Below are 23,093 nucleotides of genomic sequence, written 5' to 3'. Positions count from 1 at the left end.
AGGGACATCAGAAGGTCCCTCTCTGCCCACTGAGGCAGGATAATAGCAACAGGGATGGTGGAAGAGAATACATTAATATTTCAGGAGATTTCTCAAAGCAAGTCAGTACTGTTTAACCTCCTGATCTGAACAAACAGTGCAAAACTCGGATTTAATCACCAGAACCAATACTATGGGGTGAGTAAAACCCTACATCATAGTTTAGTTTATCATAGAAACATAGAATGGTTTTTCCCATAACAACATTTAGATGTTAAACCACTCAGCGGGCAGCTGGAGGAAAGGTGCTTTCATCAACTAGAGTTGCTTCTGTAAGAGGAAGGACTCTTCTGGGAGATCATTATTGAAGAGATAGTTCTCACATAGCCAAAGCCAGTTCAATAAACGGAAGCAATCACACAATCAAGAAAAATCCCAGAAATTAAATGACTTCATGACCAAACGCAGAGGGACTGTTCAGTACGGATAGTTTGACAGTTCTTGCATACTCAATATTTTGATATCTCCACACCACTCTCGCTACCTGAAATGTCCAGTGACCCCTTTTTTATCTCACACCATCCAAGGAGATCAGATCCATAACAAAGGACACCAGGGAAGCACCACTCCTGAACCAGCACTGACACTGTCCACAGTTACCGCATTTCAGGGCATCTTTGTGTCACAGACAGACCCAGCAGGTCCCAGGTCCCTCTGTAACCACCCTCACAGCAACGGGAGCCACCCCACTGGGTCACCTCCGAAAGCGTGGAAGCCATCTAACCCTTTCCTTGCTCACAGAGATGGTTTCTTAACCTGCAGACAACTTGGCCACCTACACAGGAGATTTGTAGCGTGAAAATTGAACACAAAATTATCCTTGTTACAAAGGCAAAAACTCTACCTGAAGAACTACTAGAATAGGAAGAGCAGAGCCTCAAATGCTATTATCCAGCTAAGCCTTCTTCCTGCAGAGGTTAATCATGGGATGCCTACAAGCAAACCTCTGCCAGTGCTACCCAAATGAAGATGGAGCTTTCCAAGTGCAGGATCCTCCACCGAGAAACAGCCCTACCCATCAAAGAGAGCCCAGATATGGTCCTAACCCATCTCTGAAGGCCCCTGCCCAACAAATCCACACTCCAGACCAAGGCTACCAGCAACCTGCCAGTTATTCTCAGGGATAATGGCCTTCCAAATGAGTAGTTTTTTCAAAGAGGACAAATTCTTAGTATATTTCCAAAACCATAAGGACAAGCACTGTCAACCTCATCTCCTTTGAGCCAAGAGCAGAAGCGCTTGTAGCAACTGCTCTCTGAACTAACCCAGCTCTGCAGGGGGTTCACGCGGAGCCGGGGGTGTGTCCCAGCCAAATCAGACCTGCTCAGGGGACACAGCCCCAGCTGGGCCAACCACAGCTCCGAGCCTTGACGTTTCCCCATCAGAACCAGTTCTGCCAGGTGAGCCATGCCCCAAGCCAGCGAGTGGATAAACGGAGCCACTCCCTAACCCAAGGGCACCCAGTGCCCAAGAGCATTCCTCTCGCAACAGCCGCTCTCCTTCCCTCCACAAAATCCCATTATTCTTCTAGTGACCTTTCCAAAGCAGGACCAACGAGCACCGTGCAGAGCCAGGCTTGCTTTAGACAGAGCCTACCTGGGACTAACTTCTCAAAAGCAACATTTTCCCTAGACATAAACCAGCTGCAGCCCCATGTTTAAACATTACGCCATCCCTCCCACTACACTGTTATACTCTTTAGTCAGAAATTCCCTGGAACCAGTTACTTCCAGTTTATATAATGTCTTTGTTTCCCATTCCAGAGGAATTACAAAGCTTCTGAGAGCAGCAAGGCAATGCCACCGGTTGGCCAGGGCTAATTTGCGTGTGTTAAACATGAAGTAACTGGGCACATGACAACCGGTTCCATGACAACATGCTAACAGGCAAGTGACATTTCTTGGCATACGCACGCTGGGACATATTTCTCTTACTCAATACAAAACAGGCTGAGCAGAGAATCAGCCAGAGAGATCTGGAAATCTACGTTCAGATGTGAAAAGGGACATGGTCTGGCTCACGGCACTGACTGTGAGGGAGGATTTTCTCTTGGGTCAAAGGCTCAACATTCTCAGGCCTTTGGTGTGAGTTACGACAAAGTCTACGAGCCCTGTTAGTCACTCTCACAGCCTGCAGTGTGCAAGTTCTCTTTAGGAGCAGGGACCAGCAGGAATGAGCTGGGGAGCTTCTGGGCTTTGTGTGACGAGGTGACACGTCTGTGTGGGAGTTGTGATAACTTCTGGATCGGTGCAAGCAAGCCCTGTATGACAGCGATGCAGCAATAGTGCTGCAGAAGCACCTGGGAACATCTGTGGATGATGCAGACCCTCCTCCTCCAGCCCAATAAAACGTCACAGCCTTGAACTGCAATGTTTTGCAGTTCAAAACCTAAAAAACATAGTCCTCCATGTCTATAGTTTCTGCAGACCACATCCCTTCCAAGACTATGGTTGGTGCTCCAGAGCTGGAGGCAACGCAGCCATCAACATCAGGGCAGCTTTCAATCAACATCACTGTAACGCCATCAAAACCCCACCAATTTGGTTTGGGATTTTTTTGTGAGTGCTCTGCTGCATCGCACAGCTAAATCAGCCTGGGAGTGTCTGGACTCGCCGGTGTGTTTTACACACCCTGTTGTTGTAGGCAATGATGTTCGCAATGAGGGACCTGGTGCTAACTGAGACGTGAAGAACCATCCTCCACCCTTGCATAACTCCTAACCCCAGTGGGGCTGGATGCTCTGGACAGGGAGGAATTGAAGACCTTCTGCTTCCTCCTCTTCCCTGGCTGGGTAAATTATTCCAGTTAGGCTATTTTTCTTCCAATTTATGGCTCACTTTTTCTGGAACCTGAATCAAATCTTTCAGGGGAATGAAGCAAGGGATGGATGGATGGAAAGACAGAGAGATACATACAATCGCTCAGCAGTTTTTTGGCTTTGATCTGCATCAGACCCTCAGTTGATTTTTTTAAGGATTTTGTGCCAAATGAGAGCAGACTGACAGCCAGGGGAGGAACCCAGAGTCCCTTCTGCTCTTCACCTCCCTCGCCTTGTCAAGGAGCCATTGGCCAACACCACCATAGAGCCTGGGAGATCATCTTGCCCGACACCACACAGCTGCAGCAGAGATGTTCAGACTGAGCCAGGCTTATTGGTTTCCCTCCATGGGCCATGAAAAGAAACAAGCCCTTTAAGACCGTGACTCATCTGACCCACTTAAGACTCTACTGCAGGATGCAATTAAGCGCGGTGTGCATGGGTGAGCAGATCTCCTGTGGCTATAAAGCAGCTCAGGCGACCGGCTCAGATGGACAAACCTCCGCAGCACATGTCTACATTCACACACATTCAACTAGTTGCGGCAAACACTTACTTGGAGCTGGATTGAGTCTGTCCATAAACCGCGTCCTGCTTGCAGCTCGTCATGGGCTGGGCATAGACCACATCGGGCTTGTTGCTCGAGGGGCAGGAGAGGGCCCGTGTTGGCATTTTTTTACTTGTCCTGGTAGTTCCTTGCTGGGTGCTGCAGCTGCTGTAGATGCTTTGGCGGTTCAAGGTTGCCTTGTGCTCTGCCCGGCCCCCGACCTGAGTCTTCCTCAGCGTGCTGCGGGGCGGTTCACAGTAGAGGTCGGGCTCGCTGCGGCTGCTCTTGATGTTCTGCACGAAGCAGTAGTCGCTGCCGGGCCTGGCCGGGCTGCAGACCGCCTTGCTGTAGTGCTTGCTGCCCCAGCCCTCCATCTGGCTGTATGAGCTGTAGCGCCTGTTCTCCACGTCCCGCTTCAGCGTCCCGTTGTACAGCTGCTCAATGAGAAAACGGGAGACAAAAAGAGAAAGGAATTAGGGTTGAGCTGCAGATCGACGTGGCCAAGCACACTACGGGTGTTGCGGCTGCTGAATTCCTATGGCCCTCTTGGTGGCCCAATCGCCTGGTCCTCGCTGCATGAGCCTGGAGGGAAGAGCAAAGCCACCTCCTTGCACCAAAACATTAAACCCCAAGCATCGCAGCAAACCTACGTGGGACTTGAGCTGAGTAACTTTAGGCATCAAGCCCATGAGGAGCTGAATTGTGTCCTGCATCCCTCGCTGTCCTCAAAGGTCCATGGGTGTTCATGTGCCTGTGGCAGACGCAGGACACTAAATCACTGCTCCGTGACAGTGGCAAGCACAGAACAAGCCCAACCGCAGCGCTTCCAAAGGTGCCAAACCCTTCTTTGATATCTGGGGACACTTGGTCAATAGAACATGGCACCAGGAGCTTGAAATCAGAAAGCCCAAATATGACCCTGTCACTAGAGCAAATGACTTATTTCCAACATCTGGGGTCTAACCCAACCTGTAAGTGCAGGAGCCAAAATCCTTGTATCTCATGAAAAGTCACACCACATCCTTTGCCATCACAGAGAACATTGCCCCATTCTGACCTTCCGCTACTACCTGCATTTATTTGTAATTTCCTTATGCTATTTTGTTCCCCTTCCATCTATAAGTTCCTTAGGAAGGGAGTAAAGGGAGTGAAAAATCAGTAAGGGATTCCTGAATGTCATTGTGCCAAGAGACAAGTAGAGACAACGAATATCTGTTTATGAGTTACAAGGTGTGTAGTATCAGCCCATATAATGGGATGTTCTGAGAACAATGGGGTATATGCAATAAGAATCGAGATTACTAAACCAGGAAGAAAAAAAATAAGAATAAAAGACAGTAAAAAACCACAACTGCAATTAATCAAACAAGAAAATGGGCACAAAAAGAACTAAAGAACACATCTTCCCACCTCATCTTCCTTTGGTTTATCTTGGGAAAGCTCACCCATGGTTGAGTCAAGGCTTTTTTTCTCTAACCTAACTTTAAGCAGATGCATTTTGGGTGCCTCTTTCTGCAAAAGCCACCCAAGGATCCCTTGGTCTGGGAGAGAAAAGTCAGCGCTGGCACCTTATTATTTCCATGGAGGTTCAAGGCACAAGGTGGGAAAAGTCTGTGCCTGGTGCAATAGTCCATGCAGTTAAAATAAATCCATATTTCCTAACATAGGAACACCCATGACAAAAATTGGTGTCTTCTGCAGGCTCGCCCTGAGTCCCACTACTCTGTCCCATCATTCCTGTCTCCAACACTCCACGGAAATGTCATTATGTTAATTAATTAAGCCAAATATTTCCATTAACAAACTGATCTTCAGGAATGCAGTGAATCCTCTCTGCTGCATCCCAGAGAGCCGCACAGGTAATGGCTGAGAACTTTCGGGGTTGTTATCGAGCACACGTGCCACCGGGAGAAGAAGAAACCCTTTAGTCCAGCTACAATAACCAGATTGCTCCATCATTGGAGCACCAGTCTGAAGTAGTTTTCATACTTTCATTCTGCACGTTTGCATCTAAACAGGTGAATTGCTGGAAGGGGAGAAAAGGGGAGCAAATTCTCTTTGCATTTACTCCAGAGGACACAGAAAAAACCTGTTAGTACTGCAGCACAGCAGGTAACAGGTTTGGTGCATCCTGCAGAGCTCCCAGGGGTTTGGAAGAAGAATTTGCATGTGATAAGAAGAGCAAGGACAAGGCACATGGGTAAGGGAAAGGAGTCTCAGGAGTTCCCCTGGCAGCAGGACAAGCCCATTGGAAATTCCAGGATGGCCACGCACAGAGGTGCTCTCCATCCTGGTCATGCTTTGGGTGCAGTGACAGCAAAGTGACCTTCCATTGAGTCATAGAATCACAGAATCATTTTGGTTGGAAAGACCCTCAAGATCATGGAGTCCAACCGTTCCCCCACCCCTGGCACTGCCCCATGTCCTGAGAACCTCATGTCCGTCTGTCCAACCCTCCAGGGATGGTGACTCCAGCACTGCCCTGGGCAGCCTGTTCCAATGCCCCACAGCCCTTTGGGGAAGAAATTGTTCCCCACATCCAACCTCAACCTCCCCTGGCGCAACTTGAGGCCGTTTCCTCTGCTCCTGGTGCTTGTTCCTGGGGAGCAGAGCCCGACCCCCCTGGCTCCAAGCTCCTTTCAGGCAGTTCAGAGATCAGAAGGTCTCCCCTCAGCTCCTGTTCTCCAGCTGAACCCCCCAGGTCCCTCAGCTGCTCCATCACACTTGTGCTCCAGCCCCTCACCAGCTCTGTTCCCTTCTCTCCACTCGCTCCAGCACCTCAAGGGCTTTCCTGTAGTGAGGGAACCAAAACTGAACACAGGATTCAAGGTTTGACCTCCCCAGCACCGAGTACAGTGGCACAATCACTTCTCTAGTCCTGCAGCCTGTTCCAATGCCTGAGAGCCCTTTGGGGAATAAATTATTCCCAAGATCCAACCTCAACCTCTGCTGGTGCAACTTGAGGCCATTTCCTCTCATCCTAACACTTCTTACTTGAAAGAAGAGCCCAACACCCTCCATGCTATGACCTTCTTCATGATCTACCCCACTGCAGATGAGTACGTCCTTCTAAGGGTGATATCATCCTCATTTTTTCATTTTCCCGGGTTCAGAAACCCTCAGTTCATCAGGGAAGCAGCAGAACATTTCAGGCTGGACTTTGGTGCTCGGTGGAGTGGGGAACGCGCTCCCAGGGCTCAGCGCTGGCAGCGGCTGGAGGACAGAGCAGCAGCTTGTTAGATGTGAGCTCTGCCGTTTCGCTTTATGACTCAGTATAAACCGGGATTATTTTTTGGGGCTGCCAGAAGCTTGGCAGAGCCGTGGAGCCCCTGGGCATTTGCCGAAACTAATTCAACTAACCAGGGAAGAGCTAACTTGTCATTTCTCTAAAGCTATTGTTTGCTTCCCAGCATACTCACAACGGGCTCTCCGCCAGCAGAGCGGGCGAGGGAAGGCGTGAGGCCGTGTTTATAAATATAGGATTATCAATTCTGTATTTCCTGCTGTGTTTTATAGTGGCATAGAGCATTGTCCTCTTTCTTGCCAGCCCTGAGATGGGCGAAGCAAAGCGACCGCCTGTGTGGAAAGACGTCTTTCTGCAACACAGGGAGCCCTGGGCTGCAAGTCGGTGCAGGTCCTGGCAGGGCGGGGAAGCCTTTTGCAAACTCATGGGAAAATAGTTCCCGTGTGATGTGAAGCTCATTACCAAAGTCAGTGCATGACTTTTATTGCTGATTCTACCAGATGCTTGGCTGAGCCCATTTTAATCTCTTTCAAGTGGCACCGACCTAACTGGTATCTTAGAATTCCTCTTTGCAGCAGGAGCCTGATTCAAAGCCTCCAAATCGATGAGGAGTCTCCGTCCGGCTTTGGCGCATTTCAGCCCTGCTTGCCAAATACTCCACAAATCCTTGCACAGACGTAGCTGACCTGATCGCTTCTTGATCTCAGAAAAGCACCGTGTCCGTGCCTTAAGAGTAGCTTTCTCTGGCTAAAAACTCTGTCTGCATTTCAGATGCTCACCAAGCTAAGCCGGAGACCTTCACTTCTGACACCGGAGCGAACGCAGCCCAGGGAACAGGTTGTTGTTTCTTGGCTGGATGCAGTGATCAGTGAGGATGCACAGCAAGGCGTTCTGCTTGTCTGCAGAGAGGTCGCACCTCTGAGGGTGAAGGCGATGCTGCTGCGTAGCCTGTGGTTTGAACAGCCACTTGACAACACTCTTGCCACTTTTGCTCATGTCATTATGCGTGTAGAGTGAGCTCTCCCTATGCAGAACAGCAGTACTGAAAAGGAATAATCCATCTCTCGCCTTCAAACCTCACCTGGAACCAGTTCAGAAGAGCACAGGTTGTCACCAAGACTTCTCCCCGCGAGACCCGAGGGGTTGGGACAACCTGGTAGGTCTCTGAGCCAAATGCCATCAAGCACCCACAGTCGTGTGTGCTTGTGGGATGCACAAGGATGTTCACGTGCAGCTGGGAAACAGCGACAGCCTGAGTTTTAGCCTGAACTTCTCCCCGCTACCGTGAAATGAGTCTGTATGTTTGGGGACAACCCTTGGGAGCCGTCCATTCATATTAAAATGAGGAGGGGAGGAAAGATGAGCACTGATAGTGTGTCAGTGTTCCTATCAGGCCCAAGGACTAAGTGCTTTCCTTCCTCAGCAGCAGCAAAGACCTGTCTTTACATTAATAAGTATTTGTGGGTCACCAGTTCTCATCCTGCAACATGGGACCATCAGTTGGAACACCCAACAGTCGCACAAGCCAGGTAAAGAAATGTCTTTAACCTCTTATTTCAACTGGAATAAAACTGGTGCTAGAAAGTCAAAATGGCTTGAACACAACCATCGATCGTGAGGCTTCTTCTGTCTTTTTTTTCTTCTCTAAACCCTTTAGTTTCAAAGTCTCTGCCCCCGATGTTTTCCAGAGCGGCAGAAGCGCAGGGCCAGGCACAGCAGCCCCGGAATCGCGCTCCAATCTCAGCTCTGCCTTTCCACGTCAAGGCCCTCCCAGATAACTGCGTGTTTCTGACTTCTGCATCTAAGGACGCGATCAGTTCATTACCTGGCTCTCATTTTTTTCCCCTTGCAATTTGTTTGTTTCTAGAGCAGCAGACAGAATGAAGTGAAGGGCTCCGTATAAACACGTCAGGAGCAGGTTTCTCCCAGGCTGGAGGGCAAAGCACAGGCGATGCAACCTGACAGCGTCCCACCCTGAGTGATGGGTGGGGAAAACTCTCCGTGCCGCTTGCGAAACGCTCCAGCTGCCGCCTGCTACGCACTCCGTTGCAAAAAATGCAAAACCAGCATATGTATTGTTTATCTATTTCTGAAATGCTCTTTCCCACCTCTCTTGGGTGCTGCCTTTCCGTGCACTGTTTCATCTGGTTCTTTATGCAGCTGAGATTTACGTCTGGATGGTTCGGTTTGTTCTGTCCAACTTGCTGCTCTAAACCATGGAGTCTCTTGCAAAATCTCACCAGGGGCTGACCAAGCAATGATGTGCAACAGCTATCAATCCTTGTTTTCTTTGGTAAGGTTGCCCAAACCACTCTTTTTTATAACTTGAATGTATCATCACAGGAAATAACAAATTTTGCCCTAAAATCCTTATGGAACAAAGCTCCCACTGACAAGGAGAGGGTTTTGTCCACAGAGGCAAAGCCAGCCAGGGCAGCAGGGACCGTTCCCATCTGTTTGAAGGGCACCAGGCTGCATGTCTTGTGGCAAACACCTCTCATGCAGATAATATATTTGGGAGAAAAGGTTCTGCAACTTTGTCCCATAGAGAAAATTTGTTTAAGAATCTACATACAGCCTCTAGTGCAGAGGGATCCCCGAAGTGCATGTTTTTTCATTAGTGTCATAACAGATATAATTACTAGAGAAACTAAGCTGGGTGGCCAATGTAGCGTGGAGCACAAGACCCCAGCAGCAGTGCCTGAGGAGAGCAGTGGGGAACACTGGTGGCCCAGTGGCCACCGGTCCCCAGCTCTCATGTGCCAGGACCCACCTCAGTTACTGCTTTAATGGCCGCAGCAGGAGACATGCCAAATACCCTTTGGTCTGGGAGCTGAGCTGCTCTTCAGAACGTTACAAGCCACAGGCTGAGATCAGCTCTGTGGGGATGATGATTTGCTCTACCTGATGGAGACAGGACACCCGAGATGTGCCTGTGACCCTATCAACACACACACAGTGTGACAGGGACCTTGTTCAGGGCAGTGCTTGGGGGGGACATGCCGCAGCTTCTACCCAAATCACGCCGATGTGTTTCCTTCTTGTGGGAGCAGCAGCACAGGGAGTTGGGGGTGCTCCTGCATCTGGTCCTGATTCTGCATCTGGTTCTGATTCTGCATCTTTGTCCTGAATCTCCATCTTTGTCCTGATTGTGCATCTTTGTCCTGATTGTGCATCTGGTCCTGATTCTGCATCTGATTCTGATTCTGCATCTGGTTCTGATTCTGCATCTTTGTCCTGATTCTGCATCTTTGTCCTGATTCTGCATCTGGTCCTGATTCTGCATCTGGTTCTGATTCTGCATCTTTGCCCTGAGTCTGCATCAACCCAACAGTGCCAAGACAGACATGGGACACCCCTGGCCCCCTTGCCGGGCTGGACCTGCTGCAGGTGCGAGTGAAGCCTCAGAGGGTCTGTGCCGACAGTGTGTGTCCCGGCTCCGTGTGTTGCCTTCCCGTGGTGTTGGGGATTTGGCTGGGCACTTGGGGTGAAGAGCAGACGTGCTGCAACCCATGGGCCATGAGGCTGTGACAGTAGCTTTGGAGTTGGACTTGATGATCCTTGTGGGTCCCTTCCAACTCAGGACACTCTGTGATTCTACGATTTAAACCCAGTGCTGGGCAGATCCCATTTCTGGGGTGGTATGAGGGTGCCAGAGTTGAGGGTGCAGCTCATGCTGAGGATTCTCCTGCCATGACTGCACTGCTCTGGGTGCCCAGTTTAGCTTGTTCAAACCTCCCTCATGTTTGTCTGTGTAAATTGTGGCCACCACCGCACCTCCTGTGGGACCTCAGGCATTGCTCGGGACTTGCGTCAGGACACGGCGTAGCCGGCTCCTGCGGTCTGGTGGCTTTGGGAACAGGTGGCCACTCACAACTCACGCTGTCAGTAGGGTGACAAATGTCCCTAAGGGTCTTCTGGGCTGAACAGCACCTGGACTGAAAGATCACCTAACACAGAGAGGTTTGCGGTCACTAATGCGGCCGTCACTGTGTCCAACCGCAGTCACCGTGCAATGGGAGCAGGGACGCCATCCCTGGAGGATGAGCCACCCCGACACGTGAGCCAAGGAAATGCCAAGTGCAGCTCTGCCGAGGTGGGGACGTGGGGTGGCCCCACTGGGTCCAGTGTCACCTACACTGCACATGAGCCAGCATTCATTGCAGTGCCAGTTACAGTGATGCTACGAACAAGGCACTTCGCTGTAGGAACAAGCAGAAAATAGTCTCTAAGAAAGGGTAAATAAAGGGTTTTAGTGAGAAGTGTGGACTGAGCCAGAGAGAGCGTTGTCTAGAGGTCTATAATTTATTTCGCTCTAATATTTGAACATCAATAACTTAAATCAGGAAGAAAACTCAGAAGCAAAAAGCTTGAGGTTTCCAAGAAGACATAAAACCAGACGGACTAAGGCAGGAATAATAGCTTTTAAGAGCTGTGGGTGAGACAGGGTAAATGACATACTTTCTTGCTATGAAGATGTCATTTAGAGTCACTAGCTAAGGCAACGCACCGATAAGAGCAGCGCCTAAGTTGCAGGTGCTGTGGAGCAGCAATACGGGCATGGATTGCTTGTTACACCCTTTGAACTCTAGAAGCATTCAAAGTAATTTTCCTGAATATTATACCGGGTCATTTCCCTGAAATAGCTGAATTTCCCTGTGCATCTCAAAAGACTTTGACACTTCTCAGAAACATTCACAGCATTAGTCCAGCAATTTTGTCTTCAAAACAAGATTTGCTTTATCTTTGTTCCCATGTCTTACAACGCAGCAATGACAAGCAGGAAACACTTTTAAAACGCTCAGACAGAGCCTGTACACGGTTCAAATAGGTCCGTAGACAAAAGTTCAAGTTAACCCAAGCTGGAGGTTGGTTGTGGATGTGTGTGAACCCTTAATAGTTTTCTGGAAGAAGCAAAATGGAGGCGGTTCCTTGGGGAGCGTGATGTCTGTTAAGCTTGTTAAGCAGATTTAGGCTTGAGGTTATATGTTCCAATGTGCCAATGGCACTTGGGACTCATGGCCCCTAACTGCTGTCATCTGCCTGCTGGGTGACTGCTCCATCCAGATACCATCCAGAGGGGCTGATTCATCCTGACCTGACAGATCTCCAAGATAGGGGAGATGAATCACCTCCTCATCCCTCTCTCTTTGTTGGCCATGGGAGGAGTCTAGACGACTTGTTAAGACTCAACGTCTGATTTTCAGATAGACACAGTTAGGTAAGACAAATTTTACTGTGAATCCTTCCCGAGTCCCTGTCCTTTTTTTTCTAAAGAAGCCCAGGTCTTGAAGATCTTTACCAAATTTGTCTAGAATGAGAGGCTTGTAAGACACTTAACTTTGGAGAAAGACCTTGAGGAAATGCAGAGTTGTTCACAGAACATACATATGATCTTAAAGGTCTTTTCCAACCAAAATTATTCCCTGATTCTACAAGTCTGTGGTGAACCAGAAGTTCCTGAGCTGCTGTGTGCACAGTACCCGGTGGTATCTGATGGAGGCCCTGACCTTCATCTTCACCTTGCAAACTCTTCACCAAAACACCATCCTGAGCTGCTGTGTGCACAGTACCCAGTGGTATCTGATGGAGGCCCTGACCTTCATCATCACCTTGTAAACTCTTCACCAAAACACCATCCTCACCGCTGGGCTGAAACCCCCAGAAGCCAGGGGCATTTCTAACTCCCTAACGTTTGTCCAAATGTTGTAATGATTGGGAAGAAGATCAGGAATAAGCAAAATTAAACAAGAAACACCAGCACCACTGGCTGCAGTGGCACCTTGTCAGCACGAGCGTGAGCTGGAGGGGCAACTGCAGAGCTAGGGCTGTGCTTCTTCTCTCTTTAATAAAAAAAACAGCTAGAAGCTACTGGAATGGGTGCTACACAGCAGTTTTGCTTAGACAAAGCATAGCAAACTCCACTCAGGAGTCACAATAGACCAACAGCAATACATCATCAAAACAAAACATCACAAGCATTTGACTTACAAAGCCCAGAGACTCCACCTCCGGCCCAGGAGGTCCCTCAGATGCTAATTTCTCATGGCCACAAAAACACTCCAGGTTGTGTCCTTGACTGCTTACCATGCTTAGACTCTTCTGCAGGGCCCCATCACTGCCTTGGTGATGGAGACAGGACATTTGGATGGATGGACCTCTGCTCTGACCCACCCTTTTGCTCTTAGACCAGGCAGAAACACTATCTGGGATTTAACCAGCTCATCAAGGGACATTGAAACAAGTTGACAGCCAGTCTGTAAATAAAAATGTCAAAGATGTGCCAACCCTTCCAACAGGACACTCAAGAGGCAGCAAACCCATTGATGCAAACCCAGCAAAGTGACATTATCACTGCCTTGAAGCAAGCACGCTACGCCACGGCCATTAAGAAAGGCAACAGATAAATCTTCCTGCAGCTCAGGAATGCGATTGCCATGAACAGGCAGAGGATCGGGCAACCACCAGGAAAAGCTTCAGCCATCTGTCTCTGTGCTTGAAGCCAACATAAGCAGATTTCCTGGTTTGAGCCTTTGATAGTTGACTGGGAGGCGCTTTACAGCTCCAGAGTTGTTGAAAGGAGCCCTTTCTTTTTCTCGTATTCAAATCCCAGATCTGTGAATTGCTCCTTTCTACTTCAGAGTTGACGAAAACCAAGGAAGAACAGAACACAGGTGGAAAGGCAACACAAGCAGCTGTCCCAGTAGACACTGGGGTGGTCAGGAGTGGTTCCCAGTGTACCAAGGGTCTGTTACCAAGGACAAGACCAGGACCTCTGTGGGATGTATGAACTCCAACTGCACAAAGACAAGCACTATCTCACCCGTGATTTTTCTGGCATTCTGTAATATTTTCTTTGGAAACCAGTGTGGGAGAAATGAACCACCTCTTTTCCAAGCTCAGAGGATATCTGAAAAGGACCCGCGTTAGCATTGAGACTGGAAACCGCAACACAGTGAGGACGCAAATCCCCCAGTCATCACCACTCAACCACATTAATGCTGTTCACAGAGAAGTCTTGGCGCAGGGAAACAAAAATGGCTCCAGGTGAGCAATGGATGTGCTCCAAACTTGAACCGAGACATAAGAGTCCGAACCCGAACCTCTAGTGCCGTGGGGATATTCATCCACAAACCCAGACTAAATCTTCTCCACAATAAAATCCCCAGCCACATACATGTATAGGGGCCTCAAGGGATCCTCTTCCACTACATTTAATTAGTTTCTAAGATACCCATGCATCGTCTCTCAGGTAATTTCTGAAGTGCCCTTGCTCTGTGACTGCTCCTGCTAAAGGTGCTTTCTGCACAGGTTACCTCGAGAACATGCCACAGTTCCCAGATAAAAGAATATCTTACCGGATATCCCCAGCTGCTGTTCCCCGTTTGGGTTTTGGTGTAATAGCTGCCTCGGGATGTCCCGTAGCCATAACCGTCAGCTAAACCGTCATACATGGAACCTGGAAATGGAAAAAGCATGGTCAGCAGGAGAAAGTGGCCCAGCAGGCACCCCTTTGGACAAAGCTCTTTATCTCCCAGCAACTTAAGATCCTTTCTGCTTGTTACTGAATAATAATAGAGTTAGAAACCATAAGGAACACAGGAACACAAGCGGTAAGTCAAGCCCTTGCCATTGTAGGCAACTCATAGATGTTCATTTCATAAGAGCTCTCAAAAACTCCAGCCCCCAGAACACAAGCAACAGCACAAAACACCAAGCGCCATAAAATATGTGGTGGGAAAGAGCAGACGGGGTCAGAGAGCCGGGCGATACCTTAGGGCTTCGCTATGTGAGCGGAGCAGGGTGATGTTTTGTGTTACACATCCCAGAAGGTCTGAACCTGGAACATTCTGACTTGGAGGTAAGTAAAATTCGCCTCGTCTCTGAAGGCAAAACCCATCCCCGACCCTTTTGACAGGCTGGTTTTCCTGCTCTGAATACTCTAATCACGTCAACACAAGCAGCCTGCGCAAGGCTTGCTAAATCCAGTCAATAGTAAGTAACCAACAAGATGGGTGAATGATTCCAAGGTCTACTCAACACCTGGGGATCTGAAATAGCTAAACACTAAAAAACCTAATTGCACCACCTTAGATTTCGCTTTCCAGTCTCTAAAAGATCACTCTGTGTATCTGTACTTTCTTTTCCTGAAAATGTATTAAGCTCCATCATTCTCTTTAGAGGCATTGGGGAGATATGTGAGACTACATCTCAGATATGTTCTGTAAAGACGCCAATATCTTGGATCGCAAGGAAACCCATCAGCTGTTTCTACTGTTTCTCAGTGCTTTATTTCGAGCATTTGGATTTACCTGTCTCAGCCCCTCTAAAAGCTCTTTCAGGTGGTTTTCATCAGGAGCCCTTGGCAGTGCAATTTTTGGAACTCTCCTAAAAGTATTTTACTCAACGCAACATTCATCGCTACAAGAACAAAATGAAGTGATTTGTTCTCTTTCCATGCCCCAATTCCCTGAACCTCCTTCAGATGATCCAAAGGAGTTTAAGGTTAAGTTTCATTCTCAAAAGTGCTCAATAATTGCTGCATCCCAAGTTCCGTTATGAGGAAGTGCAAACTCTACACTCCCATTAGCTTCCAGGGGAAGCTCTGAATGTCTAACGAAGCACAAAATCAGGACTTACCTGTCTTAAGTTATGCACCTAAACTGGTGGGTAATGTCAGAAATATCCTAATCTCTCTGTTTGATAAGACTCATCTCTTAGATAAACTGGATAAGCTCAACCACAAAGGCCCTGAAGCCACTCAGCTCTCCTACAGCCACCGATCCCTGGAATAAATCTGGTTTATTGCCTCGCCCCAGGCATCCAGAACCTGTTATGGTGATTCGGTGCGTGGCTGAAAATTCTTGCATTTTCTCAGGAAGATCATTCCCGTAGATGTGGTATTAATAATGCAATTTGCTTTCTGTTGTCAACAAGAGAGGAGCGAGACTGCATGGACGGCAGCATCTGAAAAGCATCACTGAACACGGAATAAGCAGCAGTGAAGTAGTTTCATAGGCTTGTGCAGAAAACCAGAGGATCTCGTTTTCCATGGTCTAAAGACTTGCTGGTCATTGTTTCCTCTAAACATCTCCCCAGCCTTGATTGCTTCATAAATATTAATTAGCACAGAACTTGCTGATAAGCCAAGGAAATGGCCGTTGACACGCAATGGGAGAAACACAGCTGTGTCCCTCCCCACCCTGAGATTGCGATGAAACTCCAGATCAGGATGTTAGTGCTGGGCTACAGAATCCTTCTGGTTGGAAGAGACCCTCAAGATCATCAAGTCCAACCAAGACCGTCAAGTCCAACCAAGACCATCAAGTCCAACCAGAAGTGAGCAGAAGCAAGGCAAGGGTTTGGAGCGGTGAGTTTGGGACGGGTGATTCACCGGGGGACAGAGTTACCTGCTAACAAGTGTCCTGAGCACAAAGATAAAACAATCCCGTGATAACAGTTTCCTGGGAATTACTTCTTGCAATCGGCCTTTTGTTCCATGCAAATATGATGCAACTATGGGCACCTGGGAGCATTTTCGTGACACTGGGAGCAGTTGGAAGGGAAGGTTTCTGGGCATGACTCACAGGTTCATCTGATCAGTCCTCCCTGGGAATCATGGTTTGCCTCTCAGGGTCCATTCCTGCCATGCACAGCTCTAAAAGCTTTAGGGTTGAGCAGGGAGACACCAAAAATAAGCCACTTTAGGCACATCTCTAATTTTCTTGTGTAAATTTGCCATTACATGACCAAATTCAAGCGAGCAAGTTGTTCACGCAAGTTTACGTTCCTCAGTTGTTGAAAAAGCGCCCTTCACCTCCAAGAACTTGTATATAAGAGTTTATAAAGATGTAATTATATATAACCTCAAATGTTCAAGGCATTTGGAAGCTGCTTTGCTGGTTGGAGAAGGTGCTTCTCCTGCCACCGCACAACTGGGGTTGGTGGCTTGGAGAGCTCAGTCTAAAGGCCAGGAAGAACCTGGGGACTTTGTGATGGAGGTGGCTAAAGAAAACATCCCCTTTGTTTAGTTCTGCAAGTTTAGACACTTGTGTTTCATCTGGAGAGCCAGCCTGGAGGTGCATCCCCACCCTCGGGGAGAGGAAGGATATTCCTCTTTTCAACCACCTCAAGGGTAAAGACCGTAAAACTGGTCATAGATCCTGAGAATCTGGGATAAAAGCGGACTATTTCCTGGAAAAAAAGCAAAACAAAGCATTTTGGCATGGGGTGTAAATGCTCTTTGTGGGAGATGCCACCCCGGTGCTTTTTCCTGGTTATCTCCATATGTCTGTGTTCCATTTGTTGTCACCCAAGCAGCTCTTTAGGTCTCTGAAGTGCCCTCTTGCACTTGGACAAATGCAGAGTCAATTAAATTAAACCCACAGTGTTAGTAGTAGATAATAGATGGGACAGAGGCAGAAAAACATGGGCGAGGGTCTCTCAGATGAAGCACAGCCTGCAATGACCATGGCGTTGGGCAGAAAACACCTGGGGTCTGTCACCGCAGGGACCCCTCACACCCATCCCCTAATTGTTGTTCCTCCAAGGCATTTCTTTCACACCTAAAGTCTCATTTCACTTCAGTGGGACAGTTCACAAGGGCAAAAACTCAACTACAAGAAGTACAGATTGCAAGATCGCGCACTTAACTGCTGTGAGCCCCACAACTTGCCCCCCTCACCCTCATCCTCCTCTCTGATGATTGTTGCAGAGCAAACCCAGACTCCCATCAAACCCAATGCACTTGATGAATTATTTACTCTCTTCAAAGGCAACTTTGCACCTCTTGAAGCCGAGAGACTGACGGCAAGGAGAAGAATTTCATTAAAAGTGCCATTTTTCAAGCACGCCGGTGAAAGGCTTCAGCCGGACACATAAAGCTAACAGGGAGCATTGTGGAAATGGATGCACGTTAATAAATATTAATCTGTGGCAGGGAAAGGCAAGACAAGAACCAGTCACCGGTAGTGCAGGCTAGACGAGTTAAATAATCAACTATGCACGGCTTTAAAACAATAAGGATGATTAAACATAGGAAAAACGTAGTAAGAGAAGAGGGCCTGTGGGAGGCACAAAGCAAAGCCTGGATGCCTCCCAGGAGAGAAGTGTTGGTAGAATCCCAGAGGTTGAGGTTCTTGAAGGAATGACCCAACTTCACTTCTGTGTTCTGGCCTAGGAGCTAAAGGGTTTGGGTGGTTTTTTGAATCCCAATAGTCGAAGGTCTGTGGAAGAACAGACGGCTTTCACTGAACCATCTCACACCGGGGGAAGGTTAAAGTCTTCAAAGGATTTACTAACTCTAGAATCTCTCCTTCACATCGGAGTAATGACCACCATTAGAGCTAGGTGGGATCCCACTAGAACTAGGTGAGATCCCGCTAGAACTAGGTGGGATCTCATTAGAGCTAGGTGGGATCCCACTAGAACTAGGTGGGATCTCATTAGAGCTAGGTGGGATCCCGTTAGAGCTAGGTGGGATCCCATTAGAACTAGGTGGGATCTCATTAGAACTAGGTGGGATCTCATTAGAGCTAGGTGGGATCCTGTTAGAGCTAGGTGGGATCCCGTTAGAACTAGGTGGGATCCCATTAGAACTAGGTGGGATCCCATTAGAGCTAGGTGGGATCTCATTAGAGCTAGGTGGGATCCCGTTAGAGCTAGGTGGGATCTCATTAGAGCTAGGTGGGATCTCATTAGAGCTAGGTGGGATCCTGTTAGAGCTAGGTGGGATCCCATTAGAACTAGGTGAGATCTCATTAGAACTAGGTGGGATTTCTCCCCTCTCAGCCACAGCCCGAATAGCAAATCTCTAAATCACAGCTGAGCCCCAGGACAGCTGGACACGAAGCTCCTCGGGTGGGTTTCCTCAGATCTTTGCTCCCTGCTCTGTCCCACCAACCAGCGACGAGTCACTGACCAAACCTTTCTTTGCTGACAGGAGCTGTTGGCTACGAGGAGCTGATTCAGCTCGGCCTGGCTTTTTCTCCTGCCATGCCATGGAAATGCATTGTCCCTGGAAATGTGCATTACTCACAGATTCAGAAGGAGCCATCCAGTTACCCGTTACCATGGAGAGAAGGGCAGATACGCCCTAGGGAAGACTCCAAAGACCCAAAACCCAAGGAGAGAAGATTCCACAGACCCAAAACCCAAATGACAGACCCACCCTTGGGAACGCCTGCAGCTGCTGTGCTGAGAAAAGGCCCCGCTGTGGGTGCAGGATTGTGCAGCTTGCAACTGGTTTCTGCTCACTGCCCTACCCAGTGCACACCATTTGGAGCCCAGATGGATCACCTTGCCCTGCGGTGGCTTGTGCAAGTGCTGGGTGACACCAGATCTTCAGAGAGTGGCCACAACGCCTCGACTTGCTGTGCTCCAAGTAACCAACTAATTATATGTATCCATCAGCTAGCAGGACATTGAGGAAACATCTGTTGACCCTCTAAAGAAACTCCAGTTGTGGGATACAACAATACACATCCCTGCTAAGTGCCAGAGGGGTCCGTGTCCATGCTCCCCATCCTATGCAGACAGGGACGCGTTTCTGAAGCTGGAGGAAGCTCTGAGCCGCGCTTCGGCTCCTGCCCAAACCACAGATCAAAATGAGCAACAGGAGCTGGACCTGGACCAACAGACACATGCAGAAAAGTGTCTGGGTGCAAAGGAAACAAAGCACTCGGGGGTTTTGTGGATTCTCCAGCTTGTGTTGCCTTTGAGGAGCATCTCTGAGAAATCACGGGGGGGATTCAGAAGCATTCAAACAGGTGGATGTCTACGCCTGACAGCCTGTTTGTAGGAATCATCAATGCTTCTCATCAGGTCTGCTCAGCAAACCTTTGGATAACTAGGAGTAAAAATCAATGCAACATTCCACCTTGAAAGCTTCACCTGATCCTCTCAGGCTCCAGCCCAGGGGAAAAGCCCAAGAATAAGCAGCAATTTCTTGCCCATCTGGGATTCCCTCCAGAAGCGCACGGGGGAGCAGCCACCGCGGTGAACCCGCCTGCTGGAGCTCCGTGCCGGCCAAGCTCCCCGTGGTGGGAACGGGACAGCCTCAGCCCCACGTTTGGAGGCAGCTCCTGGGAGCTGGATGTGACTCAGCTTCCCTAGGACACAGAAACCAGAGCTGCCCATTTCCCCGCAGTTCTCATCGCAGAGCGGCTGGAGGAGGGGCCGAGCTGCCGCTGCTCGAGCCGAGACGGGAATTTGCTTTGCCCAGAGGTTTCACCTGGGATCCTCTCCAAGCAGAAAACCCCCTCTGCCCCCCCGCCGTCCTGCCTGTGGGCAGCACTCAGGGACATCTCTCTGCCTCTTGTCCTGCTTCGTATTTTATTTTGTCCAGTCTTGCACTGTGACACCTTAAGCAATAAACCCTCCTGAAATACAAGATTTGCATCTCCCATTGCCTTCCATTGTGGCGGCAGAAGAAAGCTCTCCTCGCTCCATCCCCAACCCGTCCCTTAGAGTCTGTGTCCACAAACATGCAAAAAAAACCCCAGAGAAAGCAGAGATTTGTTCCTGGCCGTGCCCATCACAGGTCACCGCACATGCGACAGCCACCACGAAGCTCCTCTCTGCTCCTTCCATCACAGCAATTGCAATGTCAACAGCCAGGATGGCTCCTATGGGAGTTCCACCTCCAATCTTCAACCCGCAGCCAAGTGCCACCTGGCTTCTCTTGGTCAATGAGCCCAAACTGTGTGTCTGGACCCTGACACTTCAGCGCTGGATTGAGCCTCATGATCCAGCGTGGAAAAGCTGCTGGGTGAAATGTAATCCCCAAAAGAGGCAGCAGAGACTGTCCCAGCTTGCCAGCAAACACCTCCCTACATGTTGCTTGCTCCAGACGTGACCGAACGGTTCCGTCCCAGCCCCAGCACCCCCTCTCCCCAAAACCTCGGGTTTCCCCTTCCCGGTGAGCTCATCCAGGCCACTGAGCTCGCTGCAGCTGCTTGCAAAGCACCTCCAAGAGCCGGGAGGTTTTGCACTGTGGCTGTCACAGCCCTCTGGGTTTGCAGCTCCCGGCTGGGGAAAGCTGGGCTTTACCTCCAAATCAGCTTTCTCCAGACACTGGACAGCAAAGAATAACATTTGCCAAGCCTTGATCTCACTCTGGGACTCGGCTGATTTCTTTTCTATGGCACAGACTCAGTGCATGGGTTTGACCAGCTGCACAGATCCCTACACCGCTTTGTACCCATCTGCAAAACGGAAGGGGCTGCAAAGCATCCCCGCTGAAGCAAGGCAAGTAAGAAAAGGGTATCTCCCCTCCTAACTCGTCTCCTTCCTAACACACTGGGGTGACTCGGAGGCTCCCACAGCTCCCAATCTGCAAATGGAGGGCACACTGGGAGCTTCAGAGGCAAATCCTGAGCTCAGGTGCGTGTTCTATGTGCAGGCAGAGCTGCCCGCTCGCCAACTGCACAGCGCTTGGTAGGCAGCCGAGCCCTGGCTTGGAGCAGCAACGCCGTGAGCTTGGGCCACCCCAGGAGGGGACGGGGCTGCTGGGGGATTCCAGCCACGGGGGCACTTGCAGAGGAAGGATTTGCAAAGGTTAGGCAGCTACTCCAGCTTTAGAGCCACAGATCAAATGGCTACCAGCGCCACATTGAAATGTCTGAGAGCCTCAGGGATGTGGAGCAGTGTGGGGAGATCAGCTCCACTGGGGAGTCGATGCATCCAGCTCCACGTCTTGTCCTAACTCTTCCACCCAGTGCAAGAAAACTCAGCATCCCCTGCCCGGGGTAACCCAGGAGATACACGAACCAATCTGTCCCCCACAACCAAAACCCCACAAAACGACCCCACAGCATCTGCTCAGTCCCCAGAGGGGACCCCGTTGCTGTCCAGCGCGCGGTGGGATTTTACCTCGGTTGGAGTGGCCCACGCTGGACGACACAGACGACTTTTGCTTCTGCCGCTTCACCGTCATCATCACTTGCTCCTGGACGCGCTGTTTGCCCGTGCCCTTAGTTTTCAGCTTGTGGTCCGAGGGCAGAGCCAGCGTGGAGCTGGCCTGATCTTGGAAACACTCATAGGCCAAGGCCGTTTTCAGCGGAGAGTGAAGCATGGCTGCGAGCAGAGCGGGGGGCGAGGGGGCTGCGCTTCACCTGACCGCGCGCGACACGGGGCGACAGCAAAGGCGTCTGGTGCTGGGGTTAATCTCCCGAATCCCTCCTTGCCATACGTCCCCCGGCCGAGGGTGTCTCAGGGCTCCTGCTCCCGGCTCGGCTCCCCGGCGTGTGAGCAGGCACACCCTCTGCCAGACTGGATATACAGCCCTGCCTGCACACACCCACGCGCTGCCGCCGCGGCTCCGCAGCCCCCGCGCCAGCGCTGCGGGGCACAGGGCTCCCCGCGGCCCTCGCCCCAAATCTGCCGCCCCCAGCCCGTGCCCGAATGGACGGCTCGAGGGGAGCACGCGGGTCCCGGTGGGAAGTGGGAGGAACGAGGGGCTGGGGATGGACATCACCATTTCCTTCGCCATGGAGGGCTCATGGGTGGGGCTTGGTGGATCTGGGTAGGAAACGGTGCTCTTCGGCAGCTGGAGGATCTTCCACGCAACCTGCTCGTCTTGTATTTTATTATTTCCCTTAATCTAAACCGGATCAAAATGGTGTCTCAGCGCCAAGAGCCTGAGGACGGCCCTGTTAGCAGGAGGCAGCATGGCACACGCATGGGTCACAGTAGCAACACTGCCCACGGTGCGGGCCCTGCCAAGATGCTCCCAGGTCAATGTGTCCCCCTCCCCATTTGCAAAACCTTGCTCTGGCTGCACAGGCTGCAAACCCACCCGCTAAGCCCAGGACTGCAGGAGCGGGGGCCAAGGAGGGTCCTGCTGGGCTCATGGGGGTGACACCCCTTCCCAAAGGGGGTGACACTATTTGCAGGGACAGCCCTACACCCTGGCTCTCCTCCACTAAGAAACAGAGGCAGTCAACAGGCAAAGAACTGGGGCAATCATTGCAAGTAACTTGGGGTAGCACGGATTAAAACAGGCCTTTTAGCAAGAGGAATGGAAGATAAAATGGCTGTACAAGAAATGACATGTCAGTTTATGACTTTGAGCAGAGAACTTTCTCTCTGCCAAGCCACACTGCAGGGACTCGTTTGCAGAGAACCGAACAGCTCAGTGCTGGTGTGACCAGTTTCAGGTCACAGCAAGCGCTGGCAAAGCTCCTGCCAAGCAACGGGAGGCTGATACAGGAGAAGAGGCACAAAACCCATCAGGGGGATAACCAAGGGGTGGTCCCCAGGGCAGCAGCTCCCTGGGACCAGGTCATCAGCACAGAGCCGGGAGGAGGGTGCTGTAGTGGAGAGGACTTGTGAGGTTTCTCTCTGGTGGGAATAGACGGTTCCAAGGGTGCTTTCAGCTGGGTCCCTCCTTGGAAGCAGCTTTATTTGATTTCATAAGAGCAAGAGCGGTATCAGAAAACACAGGG

General features: G+C 50.1%; 1 protein-coding gene across 1 annotated transcript in view; it reads right to left on the bottom strand.

The window, feature by feature from the left end:
• PKP1 (plakophilin 1) overlaps positions 1 to 21,721 on the bottom strand; it is a gene marked incomplete at both ends in the record, with an annotated part of 41,155 nt that extends 19,434 nt beyond the window's left edge. The window contains 3 exons of the mRNA XM_080358269.1: positions 3,414 to 3,838; positions 14,007 to 14,107; positions 21,520 to 21,721. Of these exons, the coding sequence (XP_080214395.1) occupies positions 3,414 to 3,838; positions 14,007 to 14,107; positions 21,520 to 21,721 (728 nt within the window). The remainder of the gene's footprint in view (positions 1 to 3,413; positions 3,839 to 14,006; positions 14,108 to 21,519) is intronic.
• Positions 21,722 to 23,093: the final 1,372 nt, after the last annotated feature.

Source organism: Nesoenas mayeri (genome assembly GCF_963082525.1).
Source record: "Nesoenas mayeri genome assembly, chromosome: 23".
Lineage (NCBI taxonomy): Eukaryota > Metazoa > Chordata > Aves > Columbiformes > Columbidae > Nesoenas > Nesoenas mayeri.
This window is presented reverse-complemented; position numbering and strand designations above follow the sequence as displayed.